Below are 19,376 nucleotides of genomic sequence, written 5' to 3'. Positions count from 1 at the left end.
GCACACAGGCAGTCAGGACAGGCAGCTCATCAACATCTTAGGGTGCCATGCACATTTAAACAAGAGTAACCATGTCGCACTGTGTAGTTTCTCAACACAAGAAAAACAACTCAACATTTATTTTAAAGTTTATAAAAAAATGGCAACATGCGTTTGAGCGTCAAAAGAAATGTTATGTTCAGGGCAAAACAATCTAAGGCCTCCTGGGCATACTACGGCTCTGAAGTGGTTGTCAGTTCCACCTCCGTACCTGGTGAGGGCGATGGAGACCCTGACGGCGGAGCGGAAGCGAGTGAAGCCGCGGCGACGCTGGGTGATGTTCTCCAGGCAGGCGGGCGACGGGTGGCCACCCATGCGGGCGATCAGTGCCAGCGTGGCCTCCTCGCACTCCTGGAAGCCGCCCAGCAGCAGCAGCAGGTACTTCTTCTGGTAGATCAGAGCCTTCCGGAAGCTCTCGGCACGAAGATACTTCCCATACATCCGCTGAGGGAGAGGGGAGGAGGATGGGAGGTTAATCCAGGGGTTCCCACTCTGTTCATGGCAGTGTGTGTGTGTGTGTGTGTGTGTGAGAGAGAGAAAGAGAGAGTGTGTGTTAGGGATGCAACGGTTTTCGGTATTTTAGCGAACCGTTCGGTTCGCCCTGTTCGGTTCGGTTGACCCAGGTGAACCGCGATATTACGGTATGGGTGACATTAAACTTTTAATTTAATATGTGCCTATAATGAATGCACGCATGTATTGGGCGATAGAATGACTGCTTGGGACCCAGGGGATGAGTTCTGCGCTCCACAACCATGCAACAACCAATCAGAATTGTACTGACTTTCCCAAGAGCCAATCAGCGCTCTGAATGCAGACGCTGGAGATCCATGTGACGATGTGAGGAGAAACAAAACTTTCCCTGTTGCAGCACTATCATGGCGAGTCAACAAGAAACGGAGAAAAGAAAATTTGAAGAGGCACCGTCATCTTACAAATCAGCTGTATGGGAACATTTTGGGTTCAGTGTGGAGTATGATGACAAAGGGAAAAAGATCGTCAGCAAGCAAAGCACGGTGTGCAAGCATTGCTTTCCTACGATCGCCTACTCCACAGGTACATCCAACATGTTGAGCCACTTGCCCCGTCATCACCCGGCTGTAACTCTAAGTGGAGCAGTACGGTTTGTCGCCGAAAACACAACCATCCATTGCTGCAGCATTTCAGCAACAATATGCTTATAATTCCGAAAAACACAAGGCAATAACCAACTCAATGGACGTCTTCATAGGGAAAGACATGCAGCCCTATTCAGTAGTTTTAGGCAGGGGATTCCGTCACATGATAAAGACCATTGACATTGATCCTCGTTTTAATATCCCCTCCCGCACGCATTTCAGCAGCAAAATAATTCCAGAACTGTACGAAGTGACTAGGAGAGAGAAGGTTTGTTCTGTTGTTCTTTAAGGGTGTATTTATAACAGTTAAGTATTTTCTAGGGTTTAAGTGTGTGAATGACAATGTTTGTTGTTTGAGTTTATTGAATAATGTCAATGTTTACATTTCACATTACTTACAGTATACTGCACTTTGCTATATTTATTATTGCCTGTTTTTGACAGAAGGCCAGAATAGTGTTCCTTGTTTAAAATACATTTTGTGATTTTACTTAATATGTGCCCTTTTTACATTTAATTGCATCTTGCATTGTCTCTGCAAGTGTGAGTAGAAGCACCTTGTTGACTTGAAATAGAAAAGACAAATATAACCTAATGCGTGTTAGCGGCAGGATAATATTGATATATCGAAACCGAACCGTAACCGTGGCCCAAAAACCGTGATACAAACCGAACCGTGGCCACACTGTACCGTTGCATCCCTAGTGTGTGTGTATCTATGTATGTACCTTCAGTGCTGCGTTGTCAGCGTCGGGGCCACTCATGTCCCTAAGCGTATCGTTGCGCATCTCTCCTCTGAGACGCGTCAGCTCTGCCTCTGCCAGCCGCAGGCCCTTCTCCAGGCGTGTGCGCTCCCGGCCCCACGCCTCCCGCTCCACGCTCAGCACCGCCAGCTCCTGATGCTCACCGCCCTTCCTGCTTAACTACAGAGGCCCACACAGGACAATCACCACAAGGTCACATTCAAGACAATTTATCAGCTCACAAAACAGATAGACCGATCAATAAAAGAAAATGGCAATGGAATGGAATGTTGGCAGATGTATAAATGTATTATATTTACTGAATCCGAACCTAGTGAGGTGCTTTGGTGTTTCTTTGTTTTAAAGGTGCATTATGGATCAATAGCTATTCGCTAAAGGTATGCTAGCAGCTAAAACTAACAAAATCTCTTGAAATGTGCTGACTTTGACAAAGTAGTTACTCAACGACTGTCCTTACACAGTCAAACATCAAGCAAGTGCAACACAAGACTAAGCAAGACGGCAAATAAGCTACTTACTAGATCGGCAGAAGGTAAACAAGTCAGGTCAGTGGGCTGCGGCAGGCAAAACTACAGAACGCAGTTATATGCCTATCGACCCTGTTATGCCAATGGCACGGACGCGATTCACCATATTAAAAGTCATTGTAGCCATTTAAGCTGTTATTTTAAGGTAAACTGCTTATCCTAACCCTAATCCTGAAGCATAATTGTTGCATAATGCACCTTTAATGCTATAAATCTATAATAAACATTCTCCCTGTGATAGTCAAGAGACTTTAAAGACCTTATATTTAATAGTTAGACTATAGTGTGTTTTTGTCTCCTACGAGGACCCACAATAAATTAGAGTCCATTTAAAATCTCCAACAGGCATGCTTTGCTCTCACACTGGCTGAGTATTTTCAATGATTAACATCATCTTCATTATTACAGTGCATGAAATGCCCTGTATTGTTATTCCTAGGCTTCTTCTTCTTCTTATTCTTGTTACCTTTTTCTGCGATTAATTCAGCCCGAACCACTTAACGTAGAAACTTCATTCAAACTTTGTCGCGTAGGTCTTGTAAACGACACTTATGCTATGTATTTTTCACTTTTCTAAACTTTATACTTTTTAAAATATTAAAGAAAAACGAATATAAATTTCTCCCATTGACTTACATTGGGCCATTATGACATCATAATAGGGTCTTTAAACTGCTTGCACCTGTGCTTTACTCTGCCGTGCTAAGGCAAAAGACCGTAACTTCAAGTTTGGTCAAAAATGAGTTTTTGACGTATTTGTAAAATATCAGCAGTAATTAAACAAATGTACTGATATTAAATGTACTACTAACATGCCATTATCAAATTAAAGCCAGTGACATCAGTATTTTGGTTGATTTCACGATGTATAGGCTACCGACAGTTAGCATACCAAGCTAGGTAGCATTACCATTAGAATTGCATGGCAGATATGCTAAGCTATCGGGCTATTCCCCCACCCAGTGCCTGTGGCTAGTCCGAAAAAGGTGCATCTAAATCGGGTAACTTCGCTTGGCGAGCGGGGGCATGTGGAGGGGGAAAATGGGCCTCATTCTCTATCGATCTCTCTCTCTCTCTCTCTCTCTCTCTCACACACACACACACACACACACACACACACACCCCAATGGACTGACATAGATGTTTTATGTGTTTCATGTGACAATTCAAGTTCATTGTTTTATGTGCTTAATGTGATAATTCAATGGTGTGTGTGTGTGTGTGTGTGTGTGTGTGTGTGTGTGTGTGTGTGTGTGTGTGTGAGATAATCATTGTATTGGTAATTGTGATAAATTAAATAGTATTACTACTGATTAATTAATAGGGTCATTATTCCATTGTTATCATACCACTGAGCTTTAACATAGAAGTTACTGCCTTCTGCCTTAGTATGCTTCACTGACACCTGTGCCAAATCCAAAGAACCTCTTCTCTCTCTGTCCCTCTCAATTTAACTGTAACTAGGAACATTAAGACACCATCCATTCTCTATTTTTTTTTCTCTCCATCTCTCCATCTTTCTCTCTGTCAACTTTCTCTCACACTCAATCTCTCTTCTTCACTCCATTTTTATCTCCTTTTTTCAATATTTTCACTCTCTCTTTATCTCTTCATCCAGAGCCACTCTTGTTCACTCTTCTTTCCTTCTTCCACTCTTCTTTCCTTTCTTATTTTCTTCTTCCATTTTTCTTTCCTTCTTCCACTCTTCTTGCCTTTCTTTTTTCCTTCATCCACTCTTCTTTCCTTCTTCCACTTTTCTTTCCTTTCTTCACTCTTCTTTCCTTCTTTCACTCTTCTTTCTTTCCTTATTTCCTTCTTCCACTCTTCTTTCCTTCCTTCACTCTTCTTTCCTTTCTTCTTTCATTATTTCACTCTTCTTTCTTTTCTTCTTTCCTTCTTCCACTCTTCTTTCCTTTCTTCACTCTTCTTTCTTTTCTTCTTTCCTTCTTTCACTCTTCTTTCCTTTCTTCTTTCCCTCTTCCACTCTTCTCTCCTTTCTTCACTCTTCTTTCCTTTTGTCTTTCCTTCTTCCACTCTTCTTGCCTTTCTTTTTTCCTTCATCCACTCTTCTTTCCTTCTTCCACTTTTCTTTCCTTTCTTCACTCTTCTTTCCTTCTTACACTCTTCTTTCCTTTCTTCTTTCCTTCTTTCACTCTTCTTTCTTTTCTTCTTCCTTTCTTAACCTTTGCATTTCATGCACTGGTATTTCCTTCAGGAAATGCATTTTCTAGTTAACACATTAACATCACTTCCAGGCTAACCATACTCATTATTGAAATGAGTGTATCTCTGTCGCTGTATCATTTTAACAACAGGTTTTCTGTAAATGTTGCTTTACAGAGAGGCACAACAATAACTCCCTCAGGGAAACACTGTGATATTGATATTGATGATCATGATGATGATGATCATGATGATGAGGAGGAGGAAGAGGAGGAGACGGAGGAGCACTCACGCTGTCGGAGCCCAGGCCCCTCTGGCGCAGGCGTCTCAGCTCGTCCTCCAGGCGGAGCAGCTGGTTGCGGAGGTCGTTCTTTTCCTCCGTCAGGCGGCTCACGAAGCCCGTCAGCTCAGCATTCTGCCTCAGCAGGCGTTCCGTCAGCACGCTGGAACTGCTTCCTCCCAGGAGGGCGGCACTCTGGACACACACACACACACACACACACGCGCGCGCATACACACCACACACACACACACACACACACACACACACACGCACGCACACACACACACACACATCATGTTCATCCTCTAGTTGTAGTGATATACTGGCTAAATACACTTCAAATTAGGCAAAACAGACCTTTGTTTTTTTATGTTGTCTGGACCTACTATAGAACTATAGGTGGGTTTGACAGCTAAAATACAAACAGATTTACAGTGGACAGAACTTTTGGAATTAGGTTTAATGATAGTTTAATTTCAATTTATCAAAGATGATTTAATATTACAGGCATCAGCATTATCAATTCTCTGTTTTACATTTTTTTGTTTTGTGTAATGTTTTGAAAGAGACTTTTTTACATGAGCGTCTGCTAAATACCTCAACCATAACCATGACATGAAGGTTTGAGCAAGACATGAGGGAGGTCTCACCTCAGGGGACGGGGCTGGTGTCTGTGATGGGAGCTTGTGCTGAAGCATGGACAACACCTCATCAACATTACTCTGGAGCCACGCCAGACCCTCTCTGTCCACCTCAGCGCCTGCCAACCTGGAGAGTGAGAGAGAGAGGGGGGGAGAGAGGGGGAGAGAGAGAGAGAGAGATCAAGAGAGTGAGAGAGAGAGAGAGAGAGAGAGAGAGAGAGAGAGAGAGAGAGGGCGAGAGATCAAGAGAGAGAGTGCAAGAGAGAGAGCGAGAGAGAAACAATGACAGAGCATAACAGAGAATCAGAGACAAATTAGATTACCAGAATAGTAATATACTGTATATGTCCTCTCCTACATTGAAACTGTGTTCTGTTTGAACAGCATTGTACATCTTTCTGTGTGAGTCTGGCTGGTCTGTCTAAAATCAAAGCATAACAGATTCAGCAGCTCTTCTGTGTTACCTGCCACTGGCGTCACTGGTCATGCCCTTGATCTTGGAGGCGATGAGCTGGAGCCTCTGCACCACTCTGTCCATGTTGCTGTTGCTGTTGATTTTGGCCTCAGTTGCCATGGCGACGCCAGCGGCAGCATGCTCAACCAGCGAGGGTGTGCTGGAGTGGATGGTGAGGCCGTCGGCACTCTTCTGCTGCAGCACCCAGTCTCTGGTGCGGTCGCCACCCTCTCCCCGCCACAGCGCCTGAGCCTGCGCAAAACAACACGGGTGCGTGTTAGCAAGCACTTACAAAGTCCAGTATGAACTCACATCCCAGATCAATCAAACAAACAAACAAACAAACAAACAAAACCCATAAATACCTCTCTACACCCTGACACTCTCGTCAAAGTACAATCTGAAGCAATATTGTTTTACAATTACACCGGTTTGATCCTTCTCATATGAGGCATTGATCGTCCGTGTGGTTGCCAAGCTATAACTATACTGTGACCTCTGAGAGTCTGACCTATTAATTAGCCGAGGAACAGAACTCAAATGCAGGTGCTCAGTGACCTGTGCATTGGTGAGTTATATAACTAACTTTTAACAATGCCCTTTAAAGAGACAACATGGCAGTCTATGATCATGCACGCCCATAGAATGCAGCCCCACCCTTGATCACATTCGCTGTGTGAACATTCTAACCTTTAAATATGGCTATCAAAAGGGAAAGCAAGATGTTCAATGTCAAACACACACACACACACACACACACACACACACACACACACACACACACACACACACACACACACACACACACAGGTGTGACACCAGCCTTACCATCAGGTTGGTGGGCGGAGACGTGGCCTCCCTGCCCACCGCTGATTGGCTGAGCTCGGCCACTCTCTCCTGCAGCGAGTCCCTCTCCTTCTCCAGCATCTGGGCGCGCTCCTTCTCTCCCTCCACGCGTGCCTGCATCTCCTCCTGCCTCTTCTGCAGCCGCTCCAGCTGCGTGCGCGCCTCCTCCAGGGCCTTCTGCTCCTCGGCGGCCCGGGCGGCCTGCGCACTGCGCTCCTCGTCCCAGAGGCGACCCTGCTGCACTGCTTCCAGCTTGTGGGCCTCCAGCTCGCCCAGCAACTGCACCACGCGCGCCTGCTTCTGCTCCAGCTCTGTCTGCAGAGACTGCAGCAGCACCTCCATGGAGCCCACCGCGTCCTCCACCTGAGCCACACATTAATCCGTCAGTTAAGTCAGTTTACCGATCAAGTCACAAAATCAGTTAGTCAATCAATTGCTCTGTCAAGCTATCAACCAATTATTTATACTTATTCGGTCAATCCATCTAGTCTATTTGCTGATGGAATTATGGAACTCTACGATGACTAGCTTACCAGATATCTCAGATTTCTTTCATGTAGCTGTAGCGAACACCCTAGACATGTTCAATATTGTAAACCAACTCTCCACTAACAATTGAAGTAAACGACGATACGCCGCATAAGTATTCACCTGCTAGCACCACTTCTCAGCCTGTGCCATACATATCTTATAAATTAAATCACTTCTTCTGTTTATGCAACAAAACCTATGACTTTCATGGAAAATGAACTCTAATCCTCCAGGTATCCTCACCTGACTGCAGCCCTGCTCAGCCTGAGAGACTCCATCGGGCGAGTCTCCCTCTGGTTTTTGTGCGCTAGTGTCAGTGGGGGTACGGGCTGCTTTCTGCTGCCTGAGCTGTGTGCTGAGCTCCCTCTCCTTCCCCAGAGCACCCTGCAGCTCCTGGGCCTGGGCCTGCTGGCTCTCCAACTGCACCTGAATGGGTTCAATGAAGTCATATTTCAGTCACATTTACATGAAATATATAAGGCCTGGGTGACAATAAACTAAGAAGTTGCACTCTGAAAATAAAAATGAGGACTACTAGAGAACTTAAAGGGTTGAAATGGTCTACCATAAACCTCATACAAATTTTGGCCCATATTCATAAAGCAACTTTGTGAATAGGTATAATGAGAATACCTTGAGTTAGACACTTTTAGTGCGACTTACGTCTTATCTTAGTGGTACAGGGTTTTTCCTGGGTCAAAATGGGTCTTCGGTGCTCCCCCCCCAAAAAATTGTGCGCGCTTCAGACTATGTTAACATGACAGCTTATTAGTAGATATCAATGTAATTTTTTTCACCATTTCAGTAATAATGGTGGCTATGATAAAGTGCTGATGTGTGTAAACCAAGGAGGACTTAATTGTGGAAAGATATTATTTTGTTATTTTATTTTAAAGTCAGGTACAGAGGTCACAACCAGCCTGGGAACATTTCACCCTCCGCCTTTTGGTGCCCTGGTTAAATGATTTAACAAGTTCACGGTAATTTTAGGCAACATATATTTTTAATAGGCCAACTCAAATTCATTATAGCCTATTAACGAAGTTCAGAGTCAAAGCTATAGTGAAAAGGCAGGGTGTAACCTAAAAGTGTGTTGGCTACAAACACTCATTAAAAACCGATGGTAATTATCTGGGAAATAGTCTCCAACTGCAGTCAAGTTGTCATTGCTTGTGTCAAACCATTGTGAATTTGTCGTCACATTAAAACAGGAGACGACGTACTCCTTATAGAAGACTGATGCTCGGAGCTCCAGTGGTTTCCTCACATGAATGAAGCTTTTAGAAGATCAATCGCGCGCAATTCCAGGATGCTTTATTCTCATTGGTTGCTGGCTTAAATCTTACCAAGATACAACAGATACAAAAGATATGGTTTTTCTGATTGGCTATTGTGTAGCACATTTCTTTTTTTTTGATTGGCTCATAAGTGGCACCTCACGGCAGAACTACAGGGGATTCGGGGAGACGTGCTTAATTCCTCCATGGTGAGGGCAGCGCGGCCAGGTCATGTTTGCGCTGCGGCATATTAAATAGCCTAGAGTTTTTTTTCAGCATGAGAAATACGATGTGTGGCGGGAGTGCGTGATTAAAGACCGAAATGAGTGACTGTCACGCTCAATGCGTGACACTTGAGAGCCCTGAATTAATTATATTCGAGATGCAACACTAATCTAATCAGAACGAGCTGAGCTTTCATTGATAAACGAATGCGGTTGTCTGCCTCTCCCGAGGTCCCGCGGTCTACTGTTACTCGTTCAAACGGATAGACAGATCAAGTAGGTCCTCAACATAGAAGATATTTTGTATTAAATTGAAAGCCATGAATACCGAAAATGGAATGTTATGCTCAAAATCACCACCGACTGACAGTCAGGATGTAACGCAGATTGAGTGATTGGCAGCTTGCCGCTCTGTCCTCTTGCGCAACTCACAGTTGCGTATTAATCAGCCAAGAAGAAGACACTTATCAACTAGTTTACTGATCAAAACAGAACGATGATTCGGCTGTAGGACTGTTGAAACATACTATTTAGAACTTATTCCCTGACAGGCACTGCATGCGTGACTCATAGATGACAGTTTTTTTTTTTTTCATCGCGCACTTATTTTTGCCTTATAGATGCTCGGATTTTTCATAGGCGCTCGGCAAAACGGCTTAGGCGCGCACCTACATTTTCTCTATGCAGGAAAAACCCTGGTGGTAAGATACAATGTTTTGTAAATACGGGTCCTGACTCCTGAGAACTCTATTTTTACAGCTAAATGTAATGGTACCATCACATTGTAATTATAAGGTTTACAGCTAGTTGTAATTGTGCAATCACATTGTAATTGTAAGGTTTACAGCTAGATGTAATTGTAATTGTACAATAACATTGTAATTATAAGGTTTACAGCTAGATGTAATTCTAATTGTACAATAACATTGTAATTATAAGGTTAGACAAAAAAGACAGGGAGCCCCTCCTCCTCTGGGTCAGGCCCAGAACATCCTCTGACCTGCAGCTCCCTGGTTCTGCTCTGCTGCTGGGCCAGCTGGGCCTCCTGGTGCCGCTGCTGCTCTTGGGCCTGGGCCTTGAGCTGGGCGCACTGCTGCGTCTCCTCCTCCAGGCTGGCGCTCAGCTCCGACACCAGGTTCTGCTGCTCCGCCAGCACCAGCTTCAGGTCCTGGCACACAAAGCCAGAGAGGAGATGTTGAGAAAACAAACGAAGCATCAGGTAGTGGAGAAGCGTGTGAACCGGAGGGAAGTGAGGGAAGTGTTGGTGCACATTTTTATACAGATTAGTGTGCCATGAACTGAAAAGAATACAAGTGTTCTGTGTTCTTCTGTGCAGAGAACCTCATACTTTGTTAGGGACCTCAATGATGTTTTCTGCTCTGGTACACTACAAGTACACAAATGTCTCATTTTACCCTTGTGGGATGATCACATTTGAAGTTATGTTCACTGACCAGAGTATTGCTTTGAAAATCTACCTTCATGGGCTGCACACATACTCCTTACATGCGTTCATGCTCTCTCCCTCGTCCAACTTGATGAGTATGGAGCTTATTTTGGAGAGTTAAACTAGGTCAAGCAGTGTCATCCTCACTGTACATCACATGACCATGTTGTGCTTTACCTCCAGCTCTTCTCTCTCCCCTTCCTCCTTCTTCTCCGACTTGCACTTCTCCTTCTCGAGGGTCCACTGCAGCTCCCTCGCTGCCCTCTGCTCGTCCGCCAGCCTGTCGTTCAGAGAGTCCACCTCTGCAGCCTTCTGGGTCAGCTCAGCCCTGGGAGGAGCAAAGGCAGCGGTCAAACCCACACCATGTCAGTAAGAACGTGTGTTGTGTTGGGCCACATGGCGAAGGTCTTTTAGGAGGTGCTCTGAGTGAGGCATGGGTTTGGACTTGTAATACCCAATGACCTTTGTGCAAATGTGATGTATATCCATACATACATGACTATTTACTTATGGTTCTCCATCTGTGCTGTTCACGTGTCTATCCATGTGTACCTGAGTGTGTCCAGCTCCTTTAGGTGTTTGTGTTGGGCCTTGAGTGTGGTCTCCAGCTCCAGTTTAGTCTGGGCCAGCTCACTCTTGATCTCCTCCAGAAGCTGACGCTCCGCACGCACTGCCTGCTGGTCCTGAGGGCTCCCGGCTCCGGGCTGTGGTTCTCCACTCTCAGGCTCAGGCTCGTGCTCATGGGAACCAGCAGCCACGCCTAGAGACAACGCAACCAATCAGTAACAAGGAGGGTTGGCCTTTCAACACACAACATAATAAAGCCATTTTCATTTCATTTTCAAGGAGTGTGTATTTAAGAATGCTGAAGTAATGACATATCATTATGAATGATTCATATCAATTGTGGTGCTACCCACAAACACAGGAAATGGTCCAAAGGGAAATGGTTAAAGCCGGAATACTATGAAACTAGATTTTCTACCGGTGATGGGAAAATCCTGCTGCTGCCCCTGCTGTTGTTGTTGTTGTTGTGGATGCTGCGGTAACTGTTGCCATGGAGACATGATCTCCCTGACGCCCGTATCCAGTTGCAGATGCTCCATCTGGGCTCGGAGCTGCCGCACTTCTGTCAGCAGGCTGTTCCTGTCAGCGTTGTGAAGGGCGCCCAAGGCCTCCCTGTGCTGAGCATCCTATGGTTGGGGAAACATTCAGTTAAAGTCTCACTAGAGCCACCAGGAGGGGAACTCACTTAATAAGGACAATGCACTGAGGAGGTGCATGAGGGAGCTTTATTCCACTTTGTTTTTGATGCCTTTCCAAACAATACAAAACAGATCAAAAGAAAACATGCTTTTAGACCTACTATGATGAAAATGTCAAGCCTCGGTAGACATTGTTGGAGAGTGCGGTTGCTTGACACATGCATGGATGTATGTATTCATGTAAAAGTGCATGCATATGCATGTATTTATTAAGTGTGTGTGTGTGTGTGTGTGTGTGTGTGTGCAACTCCTAACCTGTTCTCTGAGCCTGTGTTCCAGCTGATTGAGGTGGATGACTGCGTCGCTGGTGTCCAGCATCTCCAGCTGGCTGTAGAGGGCGCTCTTGAGCACATCCCGCTCACGCCGGAACACTTGCTGCACCGCACCCAGCAGCTCCCCGCGCCAGTCACCCGCACCCTCCATTTGGCAAACACAGACACAGAGTTATGTGTTAGTCAATCTGGAGACTCATTGACACACATTGAAATTGTCTACTGGATAGCATTTTAAAAACGAATGCTTTGGATAGATAAGTCTCTATCACGCATAAGAAAACGAACAGGTTTATCAGATGAATATTGAAAGCACCTCTATGTTTATTTTTTTTAATGTAGCATATTATGTAGCACTTCCTGGAATCACCAAAGTGCTTAACTATTTTCTTACTAATTTTACTTCACTGTGCCACTCTTAAAGAGCGTGTTAAATGAATGACTAAACTGTTTGCATATTCTTTCCATGGAGCCCAGAGCAGAGGCTCACCTGTGCTCCCTTGTGCGTCTGCAGCTTGGCGATGAGTGTTTTGAGGGACTCCACGGTGGCCATCAGGGCCTCCCTCTCTTTGGTCCAGCCCTGGAGAAGCAGGTGTGGGCCCAGCTCAGCCCCCTCCCCGCAGGGCAGCTCAGACAGAGAGAGCACCTGCATACCCTCCGTGTGAACCTCACGTAACAGACTCTGGAAAGGTGGACAAGATGGCTTAGAACCCAGGAACTCAGTAGATCCAAGACCACAAAAGTGGGCAGTAATGGATAATGCTAGAGCAAGCCAGCTATGGCATCCCAGTTCACCTTAATTCTGTCGGGTAGAATGTCGGTCTCGTTGTCCCGTCTGGCTCCTTCAGGGGTGGTTCTGAACTCTTGGTGCTGGTCAAACCCGGTGCGCTGACTCCAGTCAGAACTGCTGTCTGTGAACAATTCAGTTCAATGTTAGTTGAGTAGTGAAAAAAGATATGAACAGTGATCATTGTCTCTGGGCACTTACAAGCACCAAGTTCTTTATATTCCCTACGCCTGAAAAAAAAAACTTTGAACAAGAAGAAATCTTGAGCAGAACTCAAGCCTAATGGTGTGTCTGCTGGGGATTGGTGCGGGAGGAAGATGGAAGGAGAAAAAAGAAGGCTAATAAAAAGGAGCCAAAAAATATATGTCTCAAATAAGAAGAGCTGTTGCTGAAAATACAGGACATGCACAGTGACTATCTCTCTACATCTACTGTTCAGTGTTTGGACTTTTTGGGTAATGAAACATTTAAAAAATGCATTACAACTGATGCCTGAATTAAGATTTTCCCAGCTGAAGACTAATATACTATGAACTGTTGAAATATTGGCATGGCTTGTAACATTAAAATGTTATTCCACAAGAACACATTTAAAACTGTGATGCTACTGTACAGATAAGAGTTCACTAAAGATGCTCACCACTTGTATAGCCATCTTTGACCTGAAGTCCAGGAGCATGTTCTTGTCTGGATGGCATAGCCTGCAAGCAAAAGAAGAAAACAGAGTTAGTATACCAAAAGTTAACCAAGGTTTTGAAATATATCAACCTCCTCTTGTCATAATGTGGGTGCCGGAGGCTTAATACGTTTAACTAAATACAACACTAATATGTTGTGCATATCATATATCGTGACAACAGACAATTCCTGGGGAGAAAGTACAGCTCTACAGCTCCTCTACAGCTGAGCAGAGTTGCACCCAAGTCCACCTCATTTCAGCAGAGCTACGCTTGCAGCCACTTAATATTCAGGCCATTGAACATGCTGCGCCAAGAGCAATCACCACCCACTATACCACACTGCAGTGCACGCACTTTAGCATAACACAACACAGCATAACTAGGGCAACTTGTTGGGGTTTTTGTTATCCAAAAAAAAATGGCGAAAGAAAGAGAAAGGTGTATTGCTAATGAATCGTGGTGAAAAATAAATAACAAACTGCTGTGGGGTAAATGTGGCCACACCATCTTTCTTAGGTGTTACTCTGTGGTTCTATTTCGTTTCTACTGACCACCAGAGGCGGTGCTTTAAGCACTGGATGTCATTCACGTTTACGTGTAGTTCGAGTATTTGTATCAACAAAATCACCTGTGACCTGGGTGACGTATGCCTTCGCCCCTGTACTAAAGGCATGCTCCCCCAGGTCACGACCCTTAATTCTCCTCGCGTCAGGTGAGTTGGTGAGTATGTTCACTCCACAGGTGAGTGTAATCATGCTAATCGTTGGGAGTCTTGCAACCTTCGGGTAGAGCTGCGAATTTCGCCCTCTTAAGACTACGATTAGCATCAAAAATCAACATTTGCAGTGGGCTACAGTACAGGTGTTTCTATCCTTAAAACTGGTAGTTAAACCCACTCGCGGATAATCCGGGAAAACGAAAAAAGGGTGAGTTGCCTCTTCTATTGTTTTACCGTGTGTAGTAGTCACGCTCGGGTAATGGTTTGAGGCAGTGGCCTATCGGAAGTGTGTTTCTCGTTTTACGAACCGATAGTTGAACCCACTTGTTAAGCGAGTTACGCTAATACAGACTATTATGCTGTTTATCGTGCTCACGCCCTACTGCAGGAGCCTAATGAGTAAAGAGACTGAGTATCAGCAGGCTATAGGTGTTTCTCGCCTTACAACTGATAATTAAACCCATTTGTTGCACGAGTGAGTTCCTCGCATAATAGTTCCCTACTATTGTCTGTCACGATGAGATACGGCAGTCTATAGGTGTTCTCGCCTCACGACTGATAATTAAAACCACTTGTTAAGCGAGATGGAAACCCTCGGCCCCTGTCGGCTTCGTGTCACACTATCTGCAGGCTACAGGTGTTTCTCGCCTTATAGCTGATAATTAAAACTACTTGTTAAGCGAGATGGAAATCCTCGCATAATTGGTTTTGTACCGTTGTTATGATGCAGATGCAAGCGGCGTTCTCGCCATAAGCATTCAATTAAGTAGGCTAAACGAACAGGATTGACTCCTGTCGCTACCTACTGTTTGGGTAACTGTTAAAGCTACGTTCTACGCCCCGAAATGTCAGTTCTAAAAGCAGGTATGTTTGCGGAACTGTTAACTATGGTGTTAAAAGCGAGTGTGTCCGCTCTTAAACAGGACAGGATATCTGTTCCTGTCGGCTTGGAGTTAAACGTTATAAGCAGAATACGTTTACCTACTGATGGGTGACTGACGGGCTATGCCCGCAATTTCAGTTTTTTAATCAATCTATCTTGGTAGCTGGGAGCGAGTGTGTCCGCTCTTAAACAGGACAGGGTTTTTACTCCTGTTGGCTTGTGTTAAACGCTATAGGCAGGCTGCGTTTACCTACGGACAAGTAACTGACGGACTATGCCCGCAATTTCAGTTCTAAACCATCTATATTGGTAACTGGTAATGGGCGTGTCCGCTCTTGAACAGGACAGGTTTTTACTCCTGTCGGCTTTGTGGTAAATGCTATAAGCAGGCTACGTCTACCTACTGATTGGTGACTGACGCCCGCAATTTCAGCTCTAAAAGCATCTCATTTGGATAACTATTAACGAGTGTGTCCGCTCTTAAATGGAAGCCTACCTTACATAACGTAGGAGGAATCATTGCCGCGATCAAGTTTAATTCGCGTGGTAAATATTGAGGCTTGGTCCATAATAAACTGCCTAGTTTGAGTGGGTGATTTCTCCGCCCCGCAAACTTCAGTTGTTCAGCATTTATTATTTGGTTCAGATGACTGTAGAGTGGGTCCGCTCTAAAGCAGTACATGATTTACGCCAATCGGCTTTGTGTTAAACACTATAAGCAGGCTACGTTTACCTACTGATTAGGGACTGAATGGGCTATGCCCGCAATTTCAGTTCTAAAGCATCCAATTTTGGTAATTGTTAACCGTTGGGTCCGCTTTTAAATGGAAGCCTACCTTACGTAACGTAAGAGGAATCATTGCCGCGATCAGGTGTAATGCGCTTGGTTAATATTGAGGCTTGGTCCATAATAAACTGCAAACCTCAGTTGTTCAGAGGGCTGTAGAGGAGTGGGTTCACACTTAAACAGTAACCTATCTGAACAGGGCCTGGTGTTATTCGCTAAGGCTGCTGGTAAAATATCACTCATATATATATATATATATATATATATATATATATATATATAAAATATATATATAAAGATAAATAAATACATCTATGTATAGATATTGCAACATGTTCATTACATGCACTGTTGCCAGGCCCCTCTTGGGCCAGAGGACGAGCCAGAACCGCCTCCGGCGCTAGGTCTCCTAAGCAATGCAAACGCCAGAGGCCTGATTCCCGGGAAGCCTCTGGTAGGGGCAAATGCAGGAAAAGGTATCCGCTTGCCCAGAAGGTAGACACTTCGACTTAAGAGTTCGCAGACATAAGACTCTGCTTCTAAAGCTACAACAACCTGCTGCACAGCGTGCTAGTGCTTTCACTACAGCGGCTTTACAGTAGGGATGGGAACCGAGAACCGGGTCTTGTTTAGAACCGGTTCCCAATGAGCCGAATCTTTGGAATCGTTAGCCAAATTCATAACCGGGTCTGTTAACGGGTCTCTGTGCCGTTTGCGCATGCGCGAACTCTTATAATAAAATCAGACCGCAGCAGAAATGGCGACTCGACAGAAGCGATCTAAAGTGTGGCTTTATTTCACCCGAACGGATGCGAACACGGTCACTTGTAACCTCTGTAAAAGATGTATTTCCTCAAAGGGAGGAAGTACATCTACCATGAATAAGCACTTGAGCACACATGGTATAAAATTACAAGAATGTCATGTTTTCGATGCCAGCAGCAGCTCAACTAACGTCGGTGCTTCATCCCTAACTTGCCAAGGTAAACTCCTCAAAATGTTTTATCATAACAAGTCATAACGGTGTTACTCATGTGTTATCAGCAAACGTTTGCGTTTTCGGTTTAACCATAACTAAACATTGAATTGCTTAACAATGGGCGATGTTGGACATTGTCATATTTATATATAACTTACATAACTAGGCTAGCTTAACTGTAGAATCTTCTATTTTCAGCCGTTGGCTAGAGGCAGGGGCAGGGGCAGTGCTTGCCTCCCCTCTGTTGGTTCTAGGGTAGGGTTAGGCTGTACAAAAGACTCCGTTAATAATAACGGGTGCAGCTCCCTCAGTTTGACAGTTCGATATGAATAAGTTTCTCGTACCCAATTCAGTGGCAGCAATAGCTAAGTGTTAAATATACTGAGTGCCTAGTTTGTACATGATACAAGTAAGTATGTTTCAGTACGTTATTGTGTTTGTAGTGGACTCTACATTGCTATTAGAAGCGTTTAGCATAATAGTTCGCTTTTAGCATAAAACCAAGCAACCTACAAGAAAATATACAGTCAAGCTGGAGACACAATTAGCCCTGAGCGATCACGTATCCTCCCAGAGAAGGCAGACATGCTAATTTTTCTGCACAAAAATTGTAAATAGTCTTTGCCACTGCTAGTTACATTTTTTGGCAGCTCAGTTAATATTATACCCTTTTACAAAAGGAAGGAGCATTGTTATTTGTATGAACGTTTATATTAAACAGAACACATTTATTTAAGTTATGTAAGTTTTATTTAAATGTGTATGTAAACATTCTAGAAATTTATATAAAAGAACATTAATGTAAAAAACCCCTTTGTGCTCTTTTTTCACCCCTTACCCAATTATAAGAATCGTTAAGAGAATCGATAAGGAATCGGTTCGATAAGCAGGAATCGATAAGGAACCGGAATCGTTAAAATCTTATCGGTTCTCATCCCTACTTTACAGTCTCCTTCGGAGGTGCTCCCTCTAATACGGTCACCAGCTTTGAGATCCTCAAGGAGGATATTCTCTCCACCAGGGCTTCATAGAGGCCCCTATTACTCTCATCCCAGTTCCCTGGGTACGAGCGACACTACACTGAAGGGCTCCGAAAGAAGCAAAAACATCAGTTTGACCCACATTTAAGATGGCAATGACACGTCTAGGGTACCCATACAGACCTCTCCTCAGAGTGCCTTAAAAAAAAAAAAAAAAAAGGCCTCCATCTTCGGCTTTTAATGTTCCGCCCTCGACCCCATATATCGAGGAGCGGCAGAGATGCTGGGCAGATCCCAGACGGTTTTCTCATCTCCCAGGAGACTAAACCCTAGCCAACATGCAAGATGCATCTGCCCAGGGCCTTGCTAGCATGCCCAATATTGAACCAGCCGTTGCTGCCCGGGTGCTGACACCTGGTTAAGCACTCCGGCCTGATGCTCGCTGCCCCGGCCACAGTGCTGTTTGACAGACGACTACATGGTGAAATCCTACTACGCAGCACCGCGTATTGCACGTCTTGGGTATTCAATGTCACACCTGGTACTAGCCCTATCCCAGACATTGCAGACTTCTGGGGATGACTCCTCTGCAGAGTCAGAGTGACACCTCCCTGCAGGCGTTTGCCTACATGACCAGGGAGTTGGGTAGGCCGTGGCCTAGTTAACCCAGACCCAACGCCGGATATGGTTGGCCCAGTCTCCACTCTTGGAGCCGAGCAGGAAAGCCTGATTGTCTCTTCCTCCTGTCATTCCTGGACAGATGTTCGTCCTGCCGCGCAGTAAGCTCTGGAGTGCAGCCTACAGGTTACACAGTCCAGACAACAGTTGCCAGTCTGAGCCGTGAGGCTCCTGGCAGACAGAGGCCCCCTAGGGTTCGGACCCCGACCACAGAGGTTCCATGGGGTCAAAATGACCATCGTCATAGACCCAAACAGGGCTCTGGCTCTACGTCAGGAGATCTTGGATCTCTTTAGAAAGGCGCCATCAAGCCATTAGACAGGCTGGCACAAGACCGTGGATGCTACTCCGCTTATTTTATCATGCCAAAGAAGGGCGACAGCCTTCTAGCTATACTAGACTTGAGACGGTTAAACACACATCTCAAGGTTAGGATCCCACATGCTGCGTGCAGCGGATGTGCTGCAAGGTATCAAGCAAGGAGATTGGTTTACAACCATCGACCTAAAGGATGCATACTTCCACGTCCCTATCACACCTCGAAACAGACAGATTCTTCGTTTTGCATTCGAGGGCAGAGCTTACCAGTTGTATGTGCTCCCTTTTCGGGATCTCGCTGGCACCACAGGTCTTCACCAGATGTGTGGCAGCGGCACTGTCCCTACTGCATCATCAGTCATTTCAGGAAAGTAGGGCTCTGGCCCTCAAGATCATTTCTGAGACTGCTGAGTATTCTCACAGCGGCCACGTAGGTGTTCCCTTGGGCCTTCTGTCTTTGCAGCCTCTTTAAATTTGGCTGAACGATCTTGGCTTGCACCCCACTTATCACAGGCACAAGCTGGTCAGAGTCACTTCCAGTTGCCTTACAAAGCTATGGCTGTGTAGGGGAGAGACATAATCTCACCCAGAGGGTTCCCTTGAGGCCCATACCTTCTTACAGAGGAGCGGTGGCCACCGATGCCTCTATGGCAGGGGGGGGAGCTGTATGACAATCCAGGACTTTCAGAGGTCTCTGGAGTCCTTGGAGGGAACA

At 45.1% G+C, this 19,376-nt stretch overlaps 1 protein-coding gene across 4 annotated transcripts in view; it reads right to left on the bottom strand.

The window, feature by feature from the left end:
• akap9 (A kinase (PRKA) anchor protein 9) overlaps positions 1–19,376 on the bottom strand; it is a 136,310-nt gene that overhangs the window by 2,528 nt on the left and 114,406 nt on the right. For all 4 annotated transcript variants that reach the window (XM_080837555.1, XM_080837556.1, XM_080837558.1 and 1 more), the window contains 15 exons: positions 13,279–13,339; positions 12,647–12,762; positions 12,342–12,533; positions 11,835–11,996; positions 11,300–11,507; positions 10,867–11,074; positions 10,492–10,642; positions 9,868–10,035; positions 7,610–7,792; positions 6,818–7,198; positions 6,000–6,241; positions 5,545–5,662; positions 4,904–5,086; positions 1,886–2,080; positions 251–483 (listed from right to left, as the gene is read on the bottom strand). In XM_080837555.1, coding sequence (XP_080693681.1) covers positions 251–483; positions 1,886–2,080; positions 4,904–5,086; positions 5,545–5,662; positions 6,000–6,241; positions 6,818–7,198; positions 7,610–7,792; positions 9,868–10,035; positions 10,492–10,642; positions 10,867–11,074; positions 11,300–11,507; positions 11,835–11,996; positions 12,342–12,533; positions 12,647–12,762; positions 13,279–13,339 — 2,801 coding nt within the window. The remainder of the gene's footprint in view (positions 1–250; positions 484–1,885; positions 2,081–4,903; positions 5,087–5,544; positions 5,663–5,999; positions 6,242–6,817; positions 7,199–7,609; positions 7,793–9,867; positions 10,036–10,491; positions 10,643–10,866; positions 11,075–11,299; positions 11,508–11,834; positions 11,997–12,341; positions 12,534–12,646; positions 12,763–13,278; positions 13,340–19,376) is intronic.

This window comes from Sprattus sprattus, assembly GCF_963457725.1.
Source record: "Sprattus sprattus genome assembly, chromosome: 4".
In the NCBI taxonomy this organism is placed as follows: domain Eukaryota; kingdom Metazoa; phylum Chordata; class Actinopteri; order Clupeiformes; family Clupeidae; genus Sprattus; species Sprattus sprattus.
The sequence above is the reverse complement of the archived record's forward strand: the minus strand, read 5'-3'. Positions and strand labels throughout refer to the sequence as shown.